This window comes from Solea solea, chromosome 21, assembly GCF_958295425.1.
Source record: "Solea solea chromosome 21, fSolSol10.1, whole genome shotgun sequence".
Lineage (NCBI taxonomy): Eukaryota > Metazoa > Chordata > Actinopteri > Pleuronectiformes > Soleidae > Solea > Solea solea.
In genome coordinates, this window is record NC_081154.1 from 11,329,111 (window position 1) to 11,354,619 (window position 25,509).

The window sequence follows — 25,509 nt, forward strand, 5'->3', positions numbered from 1 at the left end:
GTACAAAAACAAACACGTAGGCCGACACGGACTCGAAGACACACAACCATAATTGATGTCCATGTGATTCTCAGGAGAACCTCCTGATGCGAATCCACTTCCACATCAGTGCTGAGAGTAGAGAGGACATCTGCACAGCCAAACACTGCATACCACACCAGAAGTTTGCCATGACTCTGTTTGAACAGGTAGGAGACTGTCCCATGGTTCACTTTGGGGCTTTATTTACCTTTTTTTTTTTAAAAACAAACAAACAAAAACACACACACACAATGTCTTGTGATGATTCTGAGGGTGTGTTTGCATTGGCAGTGTGTGTGTAACAGCTGCGGCGCCACATCAGACCCCCTGCCCTTCATTCAGATGGTTCATTACATCTCCACGACATCCCTCTGGTAAGGCCAGACACACACACTCTGACACACACACTATGCAGTATATCTGGCTGCAAGCTGAGGCTGGGTGGCAGTAAAGGAAGGTACAGCGTGTTCTCTTCTCTCCTGCATGGATCCCTGCTGAACAACTGTACTGTGAGCACGGCTGCACACACACACACACACACATTATGCACACAGGTGTATGTTCAAGAGCAGGTGAGTTTGTGCATAATGTGTCTCATTATCTCTTAAGGTAGCCTGCACACACACACACACACACAGCAGAAAGATGTGCGCATCCTCCGAGCTGTTACTGTACATATAAACTGCACACGCTCCAAGTCAATGAAATAAGGAAACAGGGGAAGTAATCAATCAGCTGTTTGATTCGGTGGACCCAGGGGGGGCGACATAAATCTATAAGTGGAACAGTGGGTCGGAAAGCCTTGTGAACAAGAGGGAAATTAGGGGATATATCACTCCATATCTCCTTTGGAAGGGAAACACAGCCGAGGAAATAAAGGGATAAACGAGGGGCAGAAGTACAAATAAACACACTTTTTTTTCAAGTTTTTGGGGCACGTCGGTGCCACTACAGCTGCCGGCTAGCGATGCCAGGCTATTTTTACCCCGAGTGGAGCCTGTTGTTTTTTTTCGCGGCGATGGCCAAATATGCTAAAATCAAAATGAGGAGGATAATCAGAGGGCAACAACAAGGCAAATACATGTCTGCTTCATGGTGATTTGTGCACAAGTCAACACAAGATGTTCACACACAGTTTGCTGCCGTTTCTCTTTCTGCTTTCTCGGGAGATGAGAGGGTGACGGAAGGGTTGAAATCGGGGGGGGGGGGGGGGGGGGGAAAGGGGTTGAGTTCATCTCAGTTTAATGGAAGGAGTGAGGGGAAGGGGAGGAGGAAAGGACAAGGGGAGGAGAGCTTTTTTTTTTTACATCGTTATGCTCAGAGGAATACTTAGAGAGGGGAAAAACAGTGCTGATTAATTGCACTCATAATCCCCATACGTGGTAACGAACTTGAATGAATGAACTTGCGAGACAAACTCTCACCAGTTCACAGATAAAAATAAATAAATAATAACATGTATTCGAGTTTGTCCTGAGAGGACAGTTGCATTCAAAAAGGGGATGAACGCAGCTCAGATTTGCTGGATCTCTGCTTTAAGCCTTTGCTGTGGGGGATTCTCTCAAAACTAGGATTATTCCTGTTTTTGATGAACTTGTGCGTTAATAACCGGAGCCATAATAATGTTAGCGTGCCGTTACTGCTCTCTGTTGGATACTCGTCATGTAGCTTTAGGATTTTTCTCAGAATGGCTGGGTAATCATGATTTGTTCTTGGGGCTCCTTTTCTCTATTAAAGCAGATGAGCCCATGGGTCCAGTTGGCCTGAGCATTATTCAGGACCAAACGTAATTTGAAGACAGCCGTTTTACAAATAAATTTTTTTTTTTTCTTCAGTTCACAAAAGCCTCTGCAGATTTGCTTTGTTTTTCACAAAGTAATCATTCACAAAGTAGACGTTTTACCTATTTCTGTTGTTGTTGTGTGTGTTTTGTGGCTAATGCTGCAGTAACCAGGCAGTGAGGATGCTGGAGTGCAGAGAGAAACCCACACCGGACATGTTTGGAGAACTGCTCCGTAACGCCAGCAACATGGGAGACCTGCGCAACTGTCCTGTAAGAGCACACACACGTACACATGTTACACGTACATTTAGCAATTTCACACTGTCTTTACACCCTCTTACTTTTAGTGTAATCCAAAGGGAGTATTGTTTTTTTTTTTTTAGAATAGAAGGACAGCTAATTCTCTTTCCTCCTTATCAAAAACAAATCCAAATCTGTGAGGCCAAAATCGTGCAGAGAACTTTATTTTCAAAGTATAATTTGCTCCATGTCCTGTTTGCCAATTTCCCCATGTTCTGTGTTACATAACCATCAGCTCGTGTGAGCTTTCTTCCCTTTTCTTCCTCACTCTCTGATAAGGGAGATGTTTTCGGACTTGTCCTCATCAGCCTCCTGCGCAGTAAAGCAATGTGCACAGGACGCGCGCTCCTCGGAAATAAGGAGTGAATTTTTTTTGGTCACAAATTGTGACTGATCTCTGGCACAGTTGGTGAAGGTGTGAGATTATTTTGTCTGGCACACTTGTGTGTCGGTATCGCCACATGGGAAAGTGCTGTTTGGGCCTTCTCTTTGCCAACGAGCCTCATCTCTGGACACAGTCTAGCAGCTGCCTCTCTCTCTTCATTCAGCAGCAGCAGCAGCAGCAGCAGCACCGCCTCCGCCATACCAAACACACTAATGAACACAGATAGTTAATTCCCGGCCCTAATGCTGACATCGTGTGCGCAGTCCTGCGGGAGTCACATAAACTTGCCTCTGTTTATCTTCCATCCCTCGCAGTGCTGATCTTCTGTTATTACCGTCCTGGGCTTTGTTCAAACAAAGTGATGGTATTTGAGCTGCTGGAAGACACTGGAGGTGCCAGATTGAGAGATTGTATGCGTGTGTGTGTGTGTTGGATTGGGCATTTCAAGCGCACAAATGCTATTTATATAACCGACAGGAGTATGCACTGAAACCCAAACATATGAGACAGACTTAAAGTTACTTTCTACATCAGACATCATTTTGTCAAACAAACAACAATCAAGTCCAATGCTTAAGAGCTAGTGAAATTAATCCAGGGCTCAAAGTGTGTTCAAAGATCCTGTATCCTGGTGAATTTCATCACTTCTGTGGGCTCCACATTGTGTTTTCAGCTTACAGTGAAGGCTACAAGTTGCATTCAAGAATCTCATAAATGTCATAATTTCTGCAAAAAATATAGTCCACAAAGTAAATGCGTACTGCGGCTGCCATCTACGACTATTTCTTATAGTCAACGCAAAAATTAAACACTGGCAGGAACAAGAGCACCGCAGTGAGGAGACAACCTCATATTCAGACCAGTTCAGTCAGAAACAACAGGTGCAGCAATGCGCGACATCGTATTATCACAGTTCCCGTTTCAGTGGAATTGCATTGTGTTAAACAACTGCACATTTCCAGAAGGTATAACAAAACAATACAGACATATTACTTTAATCTGCAGCAGTCCCTTGTATGTCATAATTCATCTGCCAAGTGTTAAAGTCAGTGAAGAAGAAGAATCAAGTAACACAAACTTCATTTTCAATGTTTTCATTTACAAGCAACTGTTATTTGTAAAACAAGATTCTGCAATGTTTTTTTTAGTTTTCGTACATTTGGCCATGAGGCATTTGGCATTATAAGTGCGTGTCCCCTGAGATTAATGTGGTATGAACCACAGGGTACACAAGACAATTAGACCAGTTTTAAAGCAATACTATATAACTGTTGCTGGATGTGGTGTTGTGGTGTTTTTTTTACACACTTCTTGCAGTTTTTTTGTTTTTTTTATCCGCTCACCAAAGTTAAGTAGTGCAAGGACAGCGTTGGTGGGAATGAAAAAGGCACCTTTTATAAGCCTTTTGTAAGTCAGTGACCCATTTTGAAGCTGTTATTTTCAGGTCTAAAAATACATAACATGCATTTTACTTTCACATCCAAAACAGTTGTATAAATAAATTGAATGAATGTCACTCGTGTCAGACTTTGTCATCGTAATCCCGCTGTCGCTGCCATATCCCAGTGTGTAATGTAGTGTGTAATGACCGAAACTACGCAAACAAGGCCCGAGTTGTAAAACAATTGGAGTTCAGTGCTTTTAACGACTACATCGCGGTCATTTTACACACATTTAGACGTGTGATGGTTTCGCTGCTCATCAGTCATTTGTCCGTGTTTCACGGCATGAAGAGGGGAAGACCACCACATCCCGCTTCCCAGGAAACCCATCCACAACCACAATTCATTTGTGAAGGTTGATTACAAGCAAAAAAATGTCTGCTGGGCAAACACACACACATACACATACAAAAGTACAAGCATTTTGCCTCCTCATCTTTCATTCCACTGTTAAAGTTAGGATTCTCTCTTTAATTCAATGCCGCGTGAGTCATGATGGAGCATAAGAGCGAACGCTTTCCTCACTTGTTTCATTTGCTCTGAAGAATGCCACAATCAGCATTCTACAAACCAACAGCACCGTTATGTAACACACACACACACTCTCTCTCTCTCTTGAAAAGCTCTGCATAGCCACAGCAGTGCACGGAAAAAAGGAAAGACACTTTTTGTACATAATACACCGAGACCCAACTGCACCAAATCGATCAGCGGTGCATTATGAAGCCGAGTGAATCTGTTTGCCTGCTCATTCGGTGAATAATGTCGTCAGCACGGAGAGTTTCTAAAGTAAACCTTTGTGTCCCATCAGTGTGTCCCATGCTAACAGATAGCCTGTGTCCCAGCGCGACTCGGCTTTGGCTGCTGCTTCCTGGCTCGGGTTTGTGTCCCTTTCTGAGAACTGAGAGGCAAACCCTGGCAAATTACCTTCCTGCCATTTCCCGTGCCAGCGCAAGACAGCCCGTCATCCACAAAGGGAGAGCTCTCTCCGTGTGTTTGTGCATATGTGCGTGTGAGTTGTGTTTGGCACCGTGTCTGGTTGCCAGGGTGTTCTCAGGCTGTTTCCGAGCCCACCTCGCCAGCGCGCTCGTACGTGCGTGCGCGCGCGTGTGTGTGTGTGTGTGTGTGTGTGTGCACCGGCTCTGCGGTGGGTCATGACTCAAAGGAAGGATTCAGAACACGCGGTTCTGAACTCAACAGAAGGCCCAAGGGACAAATACAAGTCAGCACAGCACTTCCTCCTCTGTCATTCTCTCTTACAGCCCTTTCATCATCTATTTCTCCTGTTTTTGTATTGTTTTTTTTTTTTTTTTTAAATCTCTGCCCCTCACTGTCCGACTCTTTTGCCTCATCCCTGTGTCTACCTTGCCTTCTATCGCTGCCAACCGAAGGGATGGTTTGCACCGCTGTCCCACTCTGTGCCTGACAACAGAGGATAAATAAATCCTGTTGGATCACATGCTCTCCTTTCTATTAAACCTCCTCTCCCACCCTCCCATCACAGAGCAATTGTGGCGAGGTGTTGCGTATTCGCCGGGTGCTGATGAACTCGCCAGAGATTGTGTCCATCGGGCTGGTGTGGGACTCGGACCACTCTGACCTGGCAGAGGACGTCATACACAGCCTGGGGACCTGCCTCCGTTTGGGAGATGTAAGGGGATCACACACACACACACACACACATACACACTGTCATCCCTACAGACCTGGCACATGAGCCGTTTTGCAGTTTTTCTCCCTATTTTCTTTGTTAGAAGCTTAAATTCAAAAATGAACCCAAAGACTGGCATTAATCCTTTAGTCACTGGAGCAGCTCTGACTCACTGTGCTCAAAGGTTAAATTCAGAGCATATTGTGTGTGACCTTCAGGCAGCGCAAACTGATGTTATTGCTTTTCAAAAGGGCTTTTTCAGGGTTAAGACTTGGTTTTAGGGTTAGAATTGCATTTAGGTTTGGGTAAGAGTTAAGGTCAGGCACTTAGTTGTGATGGTTATGTCGTTAAAAAAACAAGTCTGCCTGTTTGTGTGTATTTGTTACCTCTTTAGGACATTTTCTGGCATAAACGCTGACCCTGTCAGGACCAAAACCTGGTCCTAATGAGGACGAATTTGAATTTTGGTTCGGTTAAGATAAAGGTTAGGGATAATGCTTTGTGCGGTGTCTGAGGAAGAACAGTGTAGAGTGTGTACATGTGAACGGCACCGCTTCCCGGCAAAATGGTGTCGCTTTGGAGTGTTGCGTGACATCAGCTGCCGGCGTTATACGGCAAATCATAACACGCACCATCGACCTGACTTCCATTACTCTCATGTACAGAAGTGTCTCCTGCTGCAGATTTCACACCCTCACACACACACACACACACACGTGTCCAACCCCTGATACTCCGTGTCACGAGTGAGTAACGCTGATGCATTTTAATGCCATTGTCCACATTCTGATGTGATATGTATGAATAATGGATCGGTGACTATGAATGTGTTGTAGTTAAAGTTCTCCACTCGGTCTTGTAGCGTGTGTTTCTGCTGCTCACTCCTGTTTCTCACGCTGCTCCGAGAGGCGGGGAGTCGTTAGATTACGATTGGAGGAATTAGCTATCGAATTGTTGTTCTTTCCTTTTGAGTAGTTGTAGTTAATCCATGTGTGGATGTTGCTCTGCTTTTGTGCTGTCTTTATTGTTGTGTTCCCAGCTGCTCTTTCACATCCTTCCTCTCTGTAAATGAGTTTGTCGTAGCTCTGTAAGAGTTAGTCTAAAACAATAAACGTTCATTTTTCAAGCCTCCCCGGTACCGTGTTCAGAAATGAATTGCAGGCTTTCGTCATTATTGTGAGTTGATAATTGTTCTGTACGATTGAAAAGCCATTCACTCGCCTATATTTTGACATGTTCATTATATTGTATTGTTATTTTTCATCTTCTTTTAATATGCTGGCCTTGTCACAACTCTTAAAATAAGATAGGATTATAAATAGAAGGTCATGTTACAGTAATGCACTTAATCCCACAAAATCAGCACTAGCACTTTTGTATGGGACACATGCAGGAGCATCAGCAGCAGCTGACTTTACTGTAAGAGTTGTGTGAATTATCTGTGCGTGAAAAGCCGCAGCACTGTACAGTGTGTTCAGCATACAAGGAGAGGGAAGAGGAGAATGTGAAGGATTACTGCATAGAGCATATATATATATATATATATATATATATATATACAGTATATACTAGGTGAGCAAAAATGTGCTTGTATTCACATTAACTCTTCTGCTGCTCCATCTCCTCCTGTACTGCACACCTCTCCCTCTCATCCCTGCATCTCTCCCTCCCTCCATCCCTGTCCTCCCCCCTCCCCTCCTGACTCACTCTCTCTCTCTCTCTCTCTCTCTCCCTCTCCCTCTCCCTCCCTCTCTCTCTTTTTCTATAGTTGTTCTACCGTGTGACAGAGGAGAAGGCTCGTCAGGCGGAGCTCTATTTGGTGGGCATGGTGTGCTACTACGGCAAGCACTACTCCACCTTCTTCTTCCAGACCAAGATACGCAAGTGGATGTACTTCGACGACGCCCACGTCAAAGAGGTGAGACACAGTATGGAGTGTGCATGCTGCAGCACAGGGAGGGTGCACTGTACAGTTTCTGCTGCATCTCCAGTTGTGCCTGTGAGAGCAGGCACAGCTGGGACTCTGCTGTATGCCACTTCTCTGACAAAGGTGTAATCCTAGCTTTCTGTAGGCTGCAGGTATCGGAGCTAAATTTGGTCTTTTGTTGCATTTCTATATTTGAACACAAGTTCATTTCTTTACGGAAGGGAAACATGCAGTGTGCTTGTTCCAATGCTGCTCCTACAGATCGGCCCGAAGTGGAAGGACGTGGTGTCTCGCTGTATCAAAGGCCACTATCAGCCCCTGCTGCTGCTCTACGCTGACCCCCGTGGGACGCCAGTGATACTGCAGGAGAGCCCCAACCCCTGTACCAGCTCCAACCCGCAGCTGGAGCTCCAGCACTGCAGCAGCAAGGCTGGTTACGACAGCGAAGACTCTGGTACAGCAAAGACGACATACTCTGCCACAGATCAGATCAGATTACTTTGTGTTTATCATCTGGGCCATGCAAGGTTACAGCTTTAAAGATCTGACCTTCAACCCTGTAATCCTTCTGTATATGCTGCAGGGACTGAACTTGTTTTCCCCTCCTTTGACTATTAACATATTGAAAACCAGGATTAACTAAAAGGTCACGTCTCATTCTTTGCTTCTCTCCCAGGCCGGGAGCCATCCATATCCAGCGACACTCGCACCGACTCTTCAACAGAGAGCTCGAGTCACCGCGCCTGTCGGAGCCGCTCTCTCCACCAGTCCACAGGCAGCCACCTCTCCAGTGAATCCCAGACCACAGTGGTCTGTAATTACGACATCGGCACGCCACCGCACACCGTTGACGCCAGAGGTAAATGCTGGGAAACCCACGAGGCAAATTGAAACTCACAAAGAGCAAATTTGAAAACTCCAGACAAGTGCAAACAGACTAGTGACCGCGGTGTTTTCAGAGAGTAAGAGTAACTGTACATCTGCAGAGCAACTAAGAGCAAACAAAGGTCAGATTCAAATTTCAGAGGAAATGAAGTGATTTTTCTTGTTTGTCCCGTGCTTCATCATCGCAGACATTTCTCTTTATGCGCCTCATTAGTGCTCATCCTCATATTTACTTGGATTGCTGCCTAGATAATTGCTCCCTGTGGGATAAATAACAGTTATTGGTTTTAATTTCTCCCAACCTCTTCTCACATGTTCAGAGTCAGCAGTGGAGGGTCCCCCCCGCCCTCCCTCTCCTCCGCTGCAGGAGTACAAGGAGACGGCCGTCTTCCTCCTGTCCTCCCGCAGGCCTCTCACCTCCTCCTCCTCTTCATCTCGTCCCCTCTCCTCCTCCTCCTCGTCTGGAGTAGGGGGCTGCGAGAGTGGGGCTGGGGGGCCCCACTGGGAGGATGAAAGCACCAGCAGTGAGAGCAAGTCCAGGTACTGCACCTATAGCTAAGTTTCTATTCAAATCTATCAAAACTTTGGCAAAAGTCACCACAGACGGATGAGAACTTGACGACGTACATAACGTTGCTCGGAGCTCTTACAGACTTGGTGGTTATTATGGAAGTAATGTTTGCGTGAGTGGAGGAATGCTGTGGTTTTCTTTCCTTAGTCCTTTTATTCGCTGAATCTGTTCTATACTTGTCCATCTGTGAAAAGTCAAACATTGGGTATTTGAAGGCTTTGAATTCATACGTACACTATTAGGTTGTTAATATCGATCCATTACATCGTCACTATTTATAGATACACTCTGTCCAAACGACCCCAGAGATCGGGGTCATGTGACAAATTGGAGGAAAATTATTAATGAGGGAAGAAAGAAGGAAGAAAACAGCCCGATACTGATTTTTTTTAGGGGATATTTAATTGATTATTGGGCTTTTGTGAAAAAATATTGAATCAACTGAAGTACAATACAATACTTGTGGGTGGGCAAAAATGTTCCAAATCAGTCATTGTAGATAATTATCGAGATAAATGTCAGATAATTCATTATCTGACATTTCTAATTTCTTTCTCCAGAGTGAAAATTCAATAGATCAGTTCATTGTGGTTTGTTAACGTCTTCATGGACAGAATTTTCCAACTGATGCAAAACATCCAAAGCGACCACATGGGTTATGTCTCAGTGTATAAACACACTGTACATTGGCCTCTTTTTATAAGCACTGCACATAATTGATTTTAAAATCATTTAGTAAAACATTTCTTTCAATTATGCGTTGATGTTCATGAAAGCATGTATATCCCTAATCATCAAAATGAGAAGAGCCATGTTAACAGAAAGTTTAAAGCTCTACAGTACGTGTGTGCGAACTGTAAAACGGGTCATTTTTGTGTTTCTTTAAGTCGTTTTTAATCATATCATTTGTCATGTAGCATTAAAGCTTTCTCCCTTGCTCTCTAGTTCTTCTGGAGGCCGCTACAGGCCCACCTGGAGGCCTCGGAGAGAGGCCCTGAACATCGACAGCATCTTCATCCGCCAGCGAGCCTCCTCTCTGGGATACAACACCCTGCCTGGTCCCTCTCATCCTCCGGAGCCCCGGGACTCCCTCCCCTTGGCGGGACCCGCTCCACCCACACAGCCAGGGCTACTGGAGGCGGAACGGAGAGAGATTGGGGAGTCGGAGACAGGGTTTGGGCTGGTGGGGCAGCCCAGGTCTGTGGGCAGTGGGCGGACGATGGGTCCCCCTGCCCCTCCGCCTCTGAGAGGGGTGGAGCACCAGCCACGTCTGATTCAGAGAATGGAGAGTGGCTACGAGAGCAGTGAGAGAAACAGCAGCAGCCCCGATAGGTAGGAAACCCACAATTTATGATTACTGTCTCTACCTCTTTCCCTCGGTTGGTTCCTTTGTCACTCTTTTCCCATTCAGCTCCACTTTATCAGCATCAAATATAAATGTGACACTAATAATAACAAATGGTCCCACGGTAGAGGGACTTAGCAACAGATCAATCACTAAACACATTTGTCTATCTATATAGTTGGCATTCTCAACAGTGTTCCTCTTTTGTCTCTTGGTCTCTCTATTTCCTTTGCACGTTTCTCCACAGGGAGGTGGGGCAACAGAAACGGGTGCTGATGTCAGGCCCGTCATGGCGCTCAGTGCCCAAGTCGAAGAGCAGTGGCGCCATCCTGCAGGAGCTGCCCTCAGCCAGCTGGGGCAGGGGCGCCGCCACAGGTGTGCATGTGCGCATGTGCTACTGTACGTCGTCACGCGCCTGCTGCAATTCACACTTGATTCACCTCATATCTGTGCACCGTGTTCAGGCTCAGGGCGCAGCGAGCTGGATGAGCTGCAGGAGGAGGTGGCGCGGAGAGCTCGCCAGCAGGAGCAGCAGAAGCGGAGGGAGGCAGAGCGGGAGGCAGCCATGGGATTCAACCCCAAACCCAGCAAATTCATGGACCTGGACCAGCTCCAACACCAGGGTAAGAAAAGAATGAAGGAAGAATAAAAGGAAGAATGGTGTAACAGTGGGTGGAGGAAGGAAGGAAATAATAATGTTTTCAAGTATAAATGTTTATGGGATTGGAAATGATTTTTATTTTTTTTTAAAAAGGCAGTTTTTTGTCCTCATACCCACAGATTATAGAGCAGCCATCTCCAAAAGAGTGTAGGGGCCCACTGAAAACTCTCTGAGGCCCAGACCTTAAACCATGACCGGATCAATAACTCCCCCAATTTAGCTTCACAACAACGTGCATAATTATCCATCAACAATAATTAATCATTTATTAAAATGAACATGGAGTGCAAATACTGACATATTAGGCCTGACTGGCGGACACTTACACATCAAATCCCAAAATATTAAACCCAACATCAACCATTTAAATGTGATTGTTTTCTTTCTTAAAATCTGTTGTATATATTTCCAGTTACTAAAACTGAAAATGGAATCGCTGTCATAGATTCTTTAGAGAATGGGTGAGAGTTTTTTTTTTTGAAAACTTTCACTATTTGCATCTTAGGGTCTCTTAGGTGTGAACTGCCTCTTTAAGGGGAATCATACCTGCATTTAAAACTGTAAAGGGCACCTTCTCAAAACCCAGATATTGAAGAGCCATCGGTGACTGGGTTCATTTTAAATTCACCTTCGCTTTTCACCTCGAACAAAAAAAATTAAACTGAGGCAATTACACTTTTAATGGACGGATGTGAGACTTTTTCCTCGTTTCCTTTTTTTTCATCAATTTGTGATCGAGCGTATCCTTATGTGAAAACCTCACCTGGTGGGTCACATTATCACCTGTTGTCTTGTTAAGTGGTGACAGTGACTTATTTGTCCATGTTTCTGTCTGACCTCCTCTCTGTCCTCTTCCCCATCTGTTCGTCTGTCGCCGCATCTGTCTCCCTACGTCGATATTCTCTGTTTGGTCATTAATTCAGTATGTGCGTTCATAACTGTATATATATCGGGGGGTTTTGTGTGTCTGTGAGTGTGTGTGTGTGTGTGTGTGTATTCTGACGAGCAACTTGGACGTCAGCACATTTAAAAGGAGCACCCAGCTAATGACAGATGTTAATTTAACTAGCCACAGGAAAAGCGGAGACTCTAATCTCGCCTGTGGTTCAGAAAGGAGGTTTTTGTAGGTGAATATTTGGCTCAATTTGTCATTTTTACATCATCTGAGTAATCTCATTTCAGGATTAGGGGGCCCACACGTTGTCATCACAAACAAGGAGAATGTGGTTTTGAAAAATGTAGGTGTGCAGCGGAGAGGAAGGGTCAAACAGGTGCTTTATGGGAAGTGTATTTGGCACTCGTCTGCTGCGTTGGACCTCTGCAGCAATCTCGCACATTTTTATTTTCACTTCATTGACCCAGAAATTTGCCATGAAATTTGCTACAGACATTCACGACGGCGCCTAATGATTGCGGCGATCCCCCAGACTTTTCCTTAAGCCCCACAATGACTTTGAGATTTGTTCACTTGAGACAACCCAACATGCCCTTAATGGATTTAAATGAAAATGTGCACAGTCTCGTGTCCTGTGGCACGAATCATTATCAACTTTAAAATACCTGCCAAAACGAGTGCTTTTTTTTTTTTTTTTTCCTGTGCATTGCACACACAATTACATCATTCATCATACCGTAAATAATGTCTTTAAAGAAAATAAAGTGGAGGAAAACAGGAGGGATGCCACCCGCCGTTAAACACCAAAGAAGAAAGAACTGTAAAAAGAGGTGATCAAGTGGAAAAGAGCCTCGTCTTACTGCACACTATAGTAAATCTAAAGTAGTACACATTTGTGACTTATGTCCGTAGAGGCCTTGACAGGTTTGACACACTGCTGGAAAGACAAAATGTAAGTCCATATTTCGTGTGTGTGTGTGAGAGAGTGAGAGAGAGAGTGAGTCATGTGTGAAATGCAGGTGTGCAGGTTTTCCCCTCCAGCTCAGCACAAACTAAATCTATATCAGGGGTTATTATTCTGTGTCCTGTCTGTCCTACCGTGTGTGTGTGTGTGTGTGTTCATCCTCATGTAGCTGACACACGGACACATGTGCTCGGCTCTCTCTCACGTGCGCACACACACACACATCGCTGTGAGTACATTCAACCTTGATGAACTAACTGAAAGGACACATTTTCCCAAAAGGAGCAGATGGCATCACTGTGGCGCGCTTACATAACAGAACGTGGGTTTCCACATCCGTATCAATGGTTTCAGGTGAAGTCCAGACAAAGTGCCTCACTGTAAGAGGTCATTACAGACGACAACAACATTTTGTTCTCCTCTACTGCACCTTAGTTATAACAAAGTAACACCATTCAGGGTGCGTTCACAAGGCTACGTACTAAAGAAAGCTTTCTCTGGAAACAAATCTTTTGATCTGTCCCTTTCTTTTTCCCTCCTGTCTGGTGCCTGTAGCTCAATGAACGTAGCCTCAACTTTGCCCCTCATTGAGTCTAACGTCTTTGACTCACTAACGTCACAATAAAATTAACATATTGACACATTAACACCAGTGTTGTGAAGTGGGAAAGGTACTCAATTTGCCAACGTGAGCCAACAGTTCGTAAGAGAATAAATGCAAGTTTGGAGATCCTATGATATTTGCAGTTAAAGTTATTGCAGAGACGGTGTGATCGATGGCCGGAGTACCACGACGCCCATGAGCCCCAGAGCTGCCACAAATCCGATGTGCTCTTTGGATGTGAGCGGGAACAAAATAGTCATAAATAAATAGTCATAAATCCGTGTGAAATTGGCCCAGGGTGTGAACGTGAACTGAATGCAGTGGAATTTATTGTCTGTAGCTCACCGTAAGCAGCAGAACTGTAAACTGGGGGACTGCTGGATATCACGTTTTCCTTTGAGTATCTACCAATACCGATTTTAGCCCCGATGTGATTCTCCATGGAAGAGAAGAGATAAGCAGCCTACAACATGACTCAGCTAAAATCATTATATTTTATACAGCCAGCGTATAGCGACACATGCTATATTATAGGATGTTTTGCCATTTAGATTTTTATCTGTCCAATATCCCATCATATCAGCTCATCCTTAATGTAAACTACTTTGTAATCCCCTTCCAGTCACGTCCATAGAACAGCTTTTTATCAAATAATCCCTTCATCTTTTTTTAAATTGTTAATTGAATCAGTCCAAATTAGACTATTAGTAATCATTTAAAGAGGACACCCACTCCCACTTTGCAACTGTATAGAACACACCTGTTGACTAGAGGAGCGTAATGCATGCCAGCCCCCTCATAACCACTCTGTCTGCTCTGCTTCTCTCTTCTCTGTCTCAACTTTGTCCCACTCATACCCGGGTGACCTCACTCTCCCTGTCGATATATATATATATCTCTCTTTCTGTCTTTCTTTCTTTTCCTCTCCTCCTTTATCTTTGTTATCTCCCGCTCTATTGGTAACATCCTCAGCTGTGCTCAGACCCCTGCATGAGGCTAACGCTCATAGCGGATTGGCTGTAGCTGCGTGCATGAGGAGCACTGGGGGCCCAATCAAACGCAGGCAGGAACAGGAAATGGAACGGGAGACGGGAAGCGTCCGTCCACAGGGGCCTCACAGGTACCACCACTGTCACCTCCTTGTGTGTCTGCAATGGTACCTCAGACCCTCTTTTTTTACCCCCCCCCCCTCCCTCACTTTGTGTGTGTGTGTGTCCACACCTCAATTTGTCCTCAGACCCACTTCAGGACTACGGTGTGTGTGTGTGTGTGTGTGTGTGTGTGTGTGTGTTGTTTTGGGTGCTGGCTGTTTAAAAACACCTTTGTGTGTTTGTCTTCAGCTCTGGCTGCTCAAAATCCCAGAATCCCCAAGCACAGCACTCTCGCACCCTGCTGTCTCCGTATGTGTGTGCGCGCGCGCGTGTGTGTGCGTCTGAATGTGCGTGTGTTTTCCAGCACACACATTTGACTATATACAGTAACTTCTTCTCCCTCTGTGTTTGTGTGTCTGTTGCAGTGCAGTAAACGCCTGCTTTTCTGAGCTCTGTGTTGCCATCGAGAATAATGACAGAGAGGTTGTGTTGCTCTCTGCTTTTCTGTGCTTCACCGCTTCCCTTCATTGTTTTTCTGTGCCGTTCTTTGTAGCTGTGTGCTGCCAAGGCTTCCCTGTGCTCTGTGCGCTCGGCTGATCTTTCCTTCCATGCACTGTGAAGCTGCAGTTTCTGCCCCGTGTCCTGCTTTGAGATTGCAGTCAGAGACTCTGTGCTGTGGTTTGTGTTTTTGCTTCTTGCTGCGGTGCCTGTGTGTCAGTATGTTTTACTTTTGATGCGTTAGGGTGTTTTTTTTTTTGTATATGTGTGAAGGAAAAGTGAGTGTTAGCAGTTTATTTTCAACAAGAACTTTTCCTGCAAATGGAAAAATGTTTATTTTTAAGCTTTATGTTTCAAAATGTAGCGAAAACTTTCATATTTAAAAGCAGACAGACTCCAAATTTAAAATGTGTGATGACAAAAAATTAATATATGCAGTATAAATTAGGTATTCACTATAAATAAGTTATGAGATGAGATGTGGCCTTAAGATTTCAGAACCAAATATCCAGAGATACTAATTTATACTCTTTATACAATAAATGTATTTATTGTTTATCACAAATTTAGACGTAAATGAGCATCGCAAATTAAACTTAGGCTCGTGTTGAGCTTGGAAGTCACTAATAGAGTAATCCTCCTGTGACATGTTGTGAGGAGTCTCAGTGCTGCAGCTGAATAAGGACAAGGATCGTTGGTGTTTAATTGTTAATGTTAGTCCCAGCTTTCGTTTAAACTGCAGCGAAATTTGCTCAAGAATTAATAAACTGTAAATCCAAACTGTTAACAGCAGGACTGGAGCAACTGGAGGAGGAGGTGGAGGTAAAGCTCAGCACTCAGCCACTTTTATTACCTTCCTCCTCTCCTCTATTGATCAACACAAGCCTCTGATTTATGGCCCGCTGCTGCAAAGCCTGCTGGGTAATTACTGAGGCCGAAAAGAGACGGGAGAGTTAATGTGGGGGATGGTGGGCTGGATCCTACTTTCGACACATATAGGCCTGCACTTCCACACTTGGATCAAAATAGACACACACAAATTTACTGACTTGCTGTTCACAAATACCAACACACACACACACACACACACACACACACTGTAGTTCATTGCACAGCGACAGACTGCAGAATATGTACGAGAACAGCCACTAATGCTCAACATACATCATAACCTCCACATATCAATATATGTAAATCAATAAAGTAATATAGTGTCCCAGTGAGACTGAGCTACTCCGCACTGTTGAGGCAGAACATTTATTCTCAGTGTTGATGTACTGCACCAGGGCTCGCTGCAGCAGAGGGTAGATTACGGTTTGGAAAATGAGATTACAGGCGAAATCTCCTCTCGTGTCGTGAGTCACACATACAGCATGTTTCAGATCAGGAAGTGACGCCCGTGCCTGATTCATAAACAGCATGGCCTGCGAAATGCACAGAGCAACGCTTGCACAGGGGCTGCATCATTGTGTGTGTGTGTGTGTGTAGCTGTTTGTTTTGTACGTGAGCGTGTGTGTGTGTGTGTGTGTATCGGTGTCTGCTTGTTTATCCTGATATGCTGTTGTGACCTTCCCTCTATGCAGTAACTCACCTGACGTCAGAGCACTACAGTCCCCCCCCCCCCCTCTGTCTTCTGCTTCTTTATTTTCTTGCTGCTGCTGGCTGACTGACACCCTCCCTCTCCTATATCCTCTAGTGAACAGCCTGGCCCGGTCCAAGTTCTGCTGACGCCCAATCAGGAGGAGGAAGAAGACCAGGCAGTGCCCAACCAGGATTCTGCTCTGGGCCCGGACCCGCCCCTTCCACTCTATCGGCCGGCTCCCCCTCGCCCCCCTCTCACCCTCAACATTACTCACCCTTGTGCCCCTTCCAGCCGAGCGAAGGAGGACGAGGGTGGTTGTGTGGTGAGGAGAAGAGAGGAAGAGGAGGTTGGGAGGGAGGGGACAGGGGTGAGGATGTGCGAGTTGCTGCAGGCAGGGGGGGTGAGCGTCAGACCTCTCGGGAAGCATCTTGCCATCTCTCTGCCCTCGCTTCCGTTGCGTCTCTGGGATACACACACCGCACACTCCACACACCTTGAACCCCCGCACACACACCTTCCCCCTCCACCCTATGCCCCTCCCTCCCCCCTGGAAGCAACTGGGGAGAGGAAACCTCTCGCGCCTCTCTGGCAGCCTCCGCAGCCCCACTCCCCCGCCGTCGCCACTCAGCACTGGCTGAGGCACGGAGCCGCCTCTGACGGCAGCACACGTCATTGGTCCTCCTGGAGTTTGGACCGCCCTGATGCCGTGGTGACACCGTACAGCACACCCCCAGACTGCTGTGTTCCCATCGGGCCCCGGGTGTCCAGCCAGAACTACAGCTACAGTTGCCAGTCGTCTCCAGGGCACTACAGCTCCCAGCATGCCCCAGGGCAACACGGTGACCCTCGCTGTGAACGCGAAGAGGCTGAGCTGACAGAGCTTGACTCCCTTTACCAGGCCAGTCTACAAGCAGGAAAGACAGGTACACAAACACACACACACAGCCTTAACAAAGCGGTATCCTTAACCTTAAACATAACCAGTTAATCCTAACTAGCTATTGGTCTCCTTGAGGACAAATGTCCTAATGTCTAAGGTCAGGGGTTATGCCAGAGAAGGTCCCAAAGACATAACAAACACAAGTGTACACACTCACACACACCAAACCAAGAGTCACTATGATAAGTAGTATTCAAACTACATGCATCATTTAGATATTAATCCACAAATAATGAATCGAGAGGATTCAATAATCACATAGTGGAGTTTTGACCAAATTCTACAAATAGTACGAGTCCAATTTTAAACACTATGAAATATATAAGTTTTAATTTGAACATAAATGACAGTATAATCAGGGTTGCTGTTAGTTTTCAAAACAGAAATGTGTGCATTCTTTAGTTTGATTCCTACTCGTCTTGTATTTACTGTAAAGTCATGGTCACATCCATGTTTTGTTTCTGCCTAAATTCACTAAAGGCAAATCTCACAGCATTTCCTTTTAGTCGGAAACAGAATATAGTTTACATTACACTGTACATAATCAGCATGTAATATGGAGCTGAGACACAGTTTGTGGCATTTGATTCAGGTTCTGGTTAAAATGACTCTTATTTTTCAACAGTAGTCTTAATGGAGTTACTTCCTAAAGCTCAGTTTTTATATGTATTCACTGTTCTTCAGAGATTGTTTTGCCACATTATTTTAACTAATTACAGAACTTTGTTTAGGTGTTTAATGGCTTTTGGCATCTGAAATGTTTTTTTTCAGTCATCCAATTTATCATAAAACTCCCTTTTCCTCGTTCTTGGTGTCGTCACCTTCTTTGGTTCATCTGAAATCAGAGTTTCCGGAGATCTTTTACTGTAAAATGCTTATAAAATATTGCATATGATACAGAGAATTTTTAATTTGTTGATGGTGTATATATATATATATATATATATATATATATATATATATATATATATATATATATATATATATATATATGTGTGTATTTATATGTATATATATGTATACATATACATATGTGTGTGTATTTATATGTATATATATGTATACATATACATATGTGTGTGTATGTATATATATATATATGTATATAGTAGTAAGAAGAAGTGTTCAGGTTGCTAATGAGCCTAAGTCAAATGGCACATGTCGTATTTTGCAGAGGAGGCTCAGGCTGTGTTCACGGTGTCACCTGCTGACTGTGTGTGTCTCCAGGCTGCAGCCCATCAGAGAGGCTCATATCCAGGGTGGGAGGGCAGGCTCGCTCTAAGACCCCCAACGCAGACATGGAGAGGAGTGTGTACGGGGCAGACTGCACCAGCACCCCCACCTACCTCAACAAGGTGACACTGGGCGTCTTTAAATTGCAACAACACCCCCCCCCCCCCCCCCCCCACACAGGTCAGCATTTGGATCCATTTTCCAACCTCTGACAGACATTTTGTCCCTCTGCAGCCAATGATGTTGCGTGATCTGCGCTTTGGGGCGGAGCCTGACGATGGGGAAAATCGGAGGCAAATTGGACGCAGCCTGAGTGGCACAGTAGTGACCTCGCGCCGCAGCCGCATGACTGCAACCCGCAGCTTTGTGAGTGGCATTCCCTCAGCTCTGCTGCCCCCTTATGGCTGTGCTCTTGAACTACATCTGCCTGATACATCACCGTGGCACTTTACACATGGCTTTGCCCTGTGCTCTTCTTCCCTGCTGTTTGTCCTGCTTTTTGTTCTCCTTTCTGTCCTCTTTCTCTGTGCCTTCTCGTCCTTCTCTTTCCTCTTTCTCCCTCTAAGGTGAAGCAGACTGATGTCAGTTCCTCTCCTTGCTTACTTCCTCTCTTCTGAGTCCTTGTTGCTATTCCACCACTATCATCTCTTCCATCATCCTCATCACCTTGTCATGACCACCTCCCTCCACTGCTTCACAGGTAAAAAAACAACAACCTGTAAATTACATTAAAAACAAAAAAAAGTCACATGCTTAAGAATGGGGACAGTATACTTGTGTGCCAGATGAATGTTTTGAGAGCAGCTTTAGAATCAAAACAGAAAAGCAAGGTTTTAAGTCGTGTCCTGGTATTTTGTGAAAACACCGGTGAGCATTTTAGTTTCTGGCAAAGCACACTCATCCGGCACTAAAGTAGGTTAAGCCCCTGTTTGCACATGGCCATATCGCGGGGATGTGGACTGATTATGTGTTGGGGTTGTTTTTTTTTTTACTGTGGACAGCCAGTCCTTTTTTTTATCCCCGTGCAAAGATGCCATGGGTCATGTGTCACATTACACTAAGACTTAGATCATAATCCAAAATATAGACACAGTGACTCAAAATGACATTTTACTTCTGTATTTTGGGAAGGGACACAATCAAGACTGAAGTTAAAAATGTTATTTTAATCAGAGAAACAGAATCAGGGCAAATCGCCCTTACAGTAATCAAAAAAATTTGCCACGCTTCATGTTTTTGTGTTAGTTATACAGATTCACTCTTATGCAGCAAAGAGTCTGACAAACAGAGGTGTCACTTCGTACACATATCACACCTCACAGCCTTTCTTTTACATCATGTTGTTTGTCATATGCCAACTACAGCATCTCTTTAGCAGAGACACTGTATTTGTTATTATTATTTTAATATCTTGGATTAGAATAACTGGCTTGAACCACGGGAAAAAACAACCACAAATCTTTCTTTCAGAAAAAAAAATTTAATATAATATAACTCTATTTTATCTGCGTACCATTAACCCATTAAGTGGGTTTTTATTGTGGAATTAAGTCTCGACCGTTCTCTGAGGACAAAAAAGAAGCTTGTTGCTGCAACATTTATGTTCGTCTTCGACCATGGTGACGTGTTACACGTGCACGGATCCTCTCACAGTTTACATACTCTGGATACAGTCCATCATGGAGCTTTGACGTTCATCAATAACTTTAATCGGCCGACACATCACTGTTTATTGTATGCTCGTGTTGCTGTATCTTAATTTATACAGTAAGTCTATCTTGGGTCTGGTCCCGTCATGTCTTCAATCATACAGGAGTTATTCTGAGGCATTTAAGTATTTAAAAACACAACTCCTCCAGTCTGGAACATACTTTATTTTATTATTTATTTTGTTATTGTACTACACTTTACTTTTCCTGTTTTGGGGTTGTTGGTTTTTTTTTTTTTACATTGTATGCTGGAGTGGTCATATCTGTGTCCTGTTGCAGAGATTTTGATTATCATCAGGTGATGAAGTCTCTTAACTTAAGATGAGAAGCTTTATTGAAGACAGCTCAGTACCGAGGAGAATTAAGACAATGCCGAACATAAACAATGACTGTTACTCTGTGAACCCAAGAGTTAAGGTATATATCTCTAGAGGGGAGGCTAAAAGTCAAGAGGACCGGCACCATCCTCTGCTGATACCTAGGGTCAACCATCTGTCCTTTTTCCCCATTAGAGTGAGGACAATGGTATAAGGAAGAACACTGTAGAGAATTTATAGGTGCCAGGGTTGCACAGAGGCAACAGCTGGTCTATACTGAGTTGTTAGGTTTGTAGTTAGGAATGTGGAAGTTGCTAATTTAGAGATGGCCGAATAATAAAATAACCTATATGTACTGCTATCTGTCTTGGCCGGGACACTTGATCATTCCTGGTTAAATAAAGGTTATAATAATAATAATATTAATAATGGAAAAAAAGAAGTTACTTTCATGAAGTGGTTGAGATTCTTAGCCATTTATAGACGCCACGTGACCTGGGTGATAAAGTAATGGAATCAACACTCTTTTCATAATGTGTCTCTTTTTAATAAACTCATAAATAGTCGCATTAACCAATTGACCTTTTGTAATCAATAATTTAATAATTAGCAAATTAGAAATCAATATGATTACAAAGCAGTGAGTGCAAACACTCACTCGTCAGATTTATTTTCACCATCTTCTACCTGATTAGATCTGAGATGAAATCAATTCAAATCCACATCTGGTCTTAAGTAAACAATGCGGTGTGCACCAAAAGGTTTACTTTGTGTATTGTGTTGTCCTGTGTACGACTGTGTGTCACTTATATGTAAACATCGTTTCCCACAATCAGAAACCTGAATTTATTAGCTGTAGAGACTCAAGTCGCATGTCAACACCTGCTCCAGATTTATGAGTATTCACTGAAATCAATACAAAACAATAACAGTATAATTTCTCCAAATCAATAATGTTGAATCAAATCTTTTGAATACAACAGCAACTTTGATGCTCACATTTGAGCACACAGGGAAATCTGTAAAATCACTCAATAAACAATTAACCTCAAACTAATGGAATCCACATTTGTAATCTAATAAAACTTAAAACAAAGAAGAATATGCCAGATGTAACACATTTCATATTCATTGTCAATTTTTTTTTTTTTTTTAAATCTATCTGTTGATTCTTTCAGCAACATATAGTATTTTCTGTTGACCTCCATGTTGAAGCTACAGTGTGTACACCTGTGATGACTTTTGTTGTTATTCTGCTTCTGTTTGGTCTTTGTGAACATCATGTAACATGATTTGTATGCTGCCTCCATCTGAAAAACACGTATGCAGTGTGTACACAGCAACAGTGGATGGAGACAAGGAATATTTATCCCATCAAACGAGTGCATGACTGAGTTTTTCGACATTACCTATGAAACGTTCATAGGTGCATCTTTGTGTTTTCATTCACCCTCCAACCTGTTTGCATCCGTTTTGCTTCATCAACGCAATGTTGCCGTCGCTGCCGTCTGTCTTGACAAAAAAACTTTAGCTATGTGGAGCTGACAGATCAGTATTGTGTGAATTATGACATCGATTTTTGAAGTTACGCACGACAGTCTTTTTTTTTCTTTTATCTGACCCCTCTGTTCATTCTCTCTTCTCGTCCAGGAGCTGTCGGGCAGCGCGGGCAGTTTCTGGCTATGTCTGACGGGGGTCAAGCTGTCATCTGACCAGAGTCCTGCTCTGTTTCACTAATGTCTCACCGCGTCCACTCCCACATGGGGGCAGCGGCACCAGGGTCCTCGATGGCCTCACCTTGACAGACCAGGCTCAGGAGGATCAAATTCAGCTACGATCCCCACCTTTCTCCTTGTCCCTCAAACGACATGCACACGCAAACACATGCACGCACACATGCACATCTGCACTGATGTAGAGCCTCCCCCTCAGCGCCTGCAGCAACCTGCTTCGCCCCTTTTTGCCTACTCCCCTCCTTTAACCTACTATTCTGTCTATGCAGTCACTCTGAACCCAACTACAACCTCAAGCTTCCTCCCCTACTTCCCTGGACTGTTGTTTCTTGTCTCCCCCTTGGTTTTCAGAGGGATTTCCTGTGTAGCCAGCCTGGCGAGCATGCCGCGGTCATATGGCATTTTCAGTTTGCCGTTGGTGTCGCATCGGCCCCGGTCTGACTGGGACCGGAGCTCTCAGCAGACTGGCCCTCTGTCTCACAGGACCCTCAGCTCAGGGGGAAGTTCTTACCAAGTAGCCACGCCTCTTCCTCTTTCTTCACGGGCATTTCCTGTTGGGACGCACACTTAGCCGAACTGTTTCAGATGGACAGCCATATTTTTTCTCTCTCTTTCTTTTTCGGGTTTGTCCGTTTGTTTTCTTCTTTCTGTGTGTGCGCACAGTAAACCCGCCCGAGACTGAACTCTCTAACAACTAAAAGTCATGTACAGAAAAACACATGTATGAAACCTGTATGTTAATTAATAAGACCTTATGGAATGTTGATAATGATAATTAACGAATATTGATAAACTTAAAGTGGTACTTCCTCATGTCTGCATTTCAAATACGAGTGGAGTGCACTTCACAAGTGTCTAGCTGGAGTTTCCGCCCCCAAACCGCTCGCCGACCTAATGACAGCTCTCCCGTTTCTACCGGGAGATTAATCAAGAAAAGCGCTTCCTTTTTTTCCTCTGCTTCGTTCCTCTCCTTCTTTCCTTTCTTGCTCTCTGTTATCCTTGCTTGCTTTCTTCCTTCCTAACAGGAATCAGTAGCACCAGAAATAGGCCAGCAGGGAAGGAAAGTCGAGAAGGAATAAAGGGGAATGTAGGCTTGGAAATCCTTCTCTTAGGCTTTATCCGTGAAACGAGAGATGACTCAAGTGCGCTTTGCGAGATTATTTGGCAGAAGTGCACTTTCCGAAGGCTGTTTGACCGAGAAGCCGTTTGAGAGAAATCAGTGGTGTTTGTTTTACTTAAAGGCCTCAGGTGAACTTCAGTGGCACTTATGAATTCACATTTTGTTGTTTCTTTCTCCCACTGAAGCTGATTTTGCAATCTCAGATGTGAATAGAAAACTTGCTCATCTTCAGCCTGAGACAGTGACATGTCTAATATGAACATACTTTATATGATATATATGTATTAGAGGTATATTTTCAGCCAGTGAGCTATCTTCTTTAGAGATGTCAACCATTCCTCAGTTATATGAACGGTTACTATAATGAACAGGTAAAAATTAATTCTCTCCCCGTTTACTGAGTAGCATTTTGACGTATGTAGAGAACATTTATTATATGCTTTATTAAATATTATATAAAAATAACAAAGTCCTTATTTAAAGAAAAAACTGGCCTATGTGAAGTTCTTCAAGACTTCAGTGATGTTGATTGATCGATGTAACTAAACCAAAGGTTGGCACTTAACTCAGAGAGCTTATTTAGCATTGACCTTTTGTTTTTTTCATTTAGGTTCAAATTTTTGTCAATGTTTTTGGTTTGTTTGTTTGTTTGTTTTGGAGTTGTGGATGTGGGAGAATGTAGCCAATTGTAGCGCATGAGTCCGCTATGCAAATCAACCTTCCCTCACAATCCTGTATCAGAGACAGTCAGGAGGCAGACACACCCACCCACGGGCGCTCTCACAGACTCTGGCCAAGACACCGAGAGGAAGAAGGAGAATCTCATGTTTAATGCTGCTGGTGAACTTTGTTGTTCTGCATCTACTGCTACGTTTCATTCAATGGAATGCAAAAAGAGCAACAAGGAGAGATTAAGATGGAGAGAGAGGATGAATGAATGTAAACCGGGATGAACGTGTGTGTTTCGTGAATGGCATGATTGTCAGAGGAGGGTAGAGAGTGAACCAGGTACTTCTAAGGATGGTTTATTGTTAGTGGGTGTGTGCAGACTATGTGTGTCAGTTCTGGGCTGTTGTTGCTCGGGGATAGAGGGAACCTGTATTTTTGCAATAAAGTTATTACCAATGCACTCCCACAGGGGGCGTAACCACCTTAACATATCTGTGTCATTCTTGTCACATCACTTGCAGTGAGTTTGGAAAATCTTTTAACAAGAAAACACCCACAATGTAGAGGTTATCAGTGTTTCTAACACAAAAATAGGATATACTGTATTTAATGAGTTTTCCACGCAGTGTAGTTCCAGAAAGACAGCTTCTATAGGTTTACGTGTCTTAAGTATTAAGTGTGAACTAAGCCTACACTTAAACAATAGCACGACCCCTGGCTCTGTCAAAACTGGAGTTGAACCCTAATGGTAAAACCTGTGTTTTTCTACTATTCCTTGTGGGGAAAAAAACAGTGAAAAAGGATTATATTGCCAGGTTTAATCAAAACATGCATGAGCATCACATACACATGCTGTACGTATGAGTTGAACTCATAGACAGAGTTACAAGACGCACTTTCAGTCACATTGTTCCAAACCAAATGCCAATGGTCACAGAATTTGCATCCGTCCACCTTCTACTGCTTTATCCTCCACATGAGGGTTGCGGGGGGGAGCTGTGCCAATATCGGCCGACATAGGGCGGCATAGGCGTCACACCCTGGACAGATCGCCAGTCCATCACAGGGACACATACAGAGACAAACAACCAACTATCCACTCACACTCTCACACTTACAGTCAATTTAGAGTGGACAGATTGGACAATTTAGGGTGTCCACTTTGCCTAATCCCCATATTGCA

The 25,509-nt window shown here is 44.0% G+C and overlaps 1 protein-coding gene across 6 annotated transcripts in view; it reads left to right on the top strand.

Moving 5' to 3' along the window:
• The window catches only part of usp54b (ubiquitin specific peptidase 54b), a 53,120-nt gene extending 28,307 nt beyond the window's left edge, over window positions 1-24,813 (top strand). For 3 of the 6 annotated variants that reach the window (XM_058620872.1, XM_058620871.1, XM_058620873.1), the window contains 16 exons: window positions 75-188; window positions 313-395; window positions 1,969-2,074; window positions 5,436-5,582; window positions 7,351-7,500; window positions 7,771-7,963; window positions 8,186-8,368; window positions 8,715-8,934; window positions 9,911-10,297; window positions 10,558-10,685; window positions 10,775-10,933; window positions 14,407-14,554; window positions 16,720-17,528; window positions 18,773-18,900; window positions 19,013-19,144; window positions 22,455-24,813. In XM_058620872.1, the coding sequence (XP_058476855.1) occupies window positions 75-188; window positions 313-395; window positions 1,969-2,074; window positions 5,436-5,582; window positions 7,351-7,500; window positions 7,771-7,963; window positions 8,186-8,368; window positions 8,715-8,934; window positions 9,911-10,297; window positions 10,558-10,685; window positions 10,775-10,933; window positions 14,407-14,554; window positions 16,720-17,528; window positions 18,773-18,900; window positions 19,013-19,144; window positions 22,455-22,541 (3,174 nt within the window). In that variant the 3' untranslated portion in view covers window positions 22,542-24,813. Of the gene's footprint in view, window positions 1-74; window positions 189-312; window positions 396-1,968; window positions 2,075-5,435; window positions 5,583-7,350; window positions 7,501-7,770; window positions 7,964-8,185; window positions 8,369-8,714; window positions 8,935-9,910; window positions 10,298-10,557; window positions 10,686-10,774; window positions 10,934-14,406; window positions 14,555-14,950; window positions 15,009-16,719; window positions 17,529-18,719; window positions 18,901-19,012; window positions 19,145-19,344; window positions 19,479-22,454 lie in introns of those variants that run through there. The other 3 variants (XR_009234198.1, XM_058620874.1, XM_058620876.1) reach the window with 3 other exon arrangements.
• The last annotated feature ends 696 nt before the right edge of the window (window positions 24,814-25,509 follow it).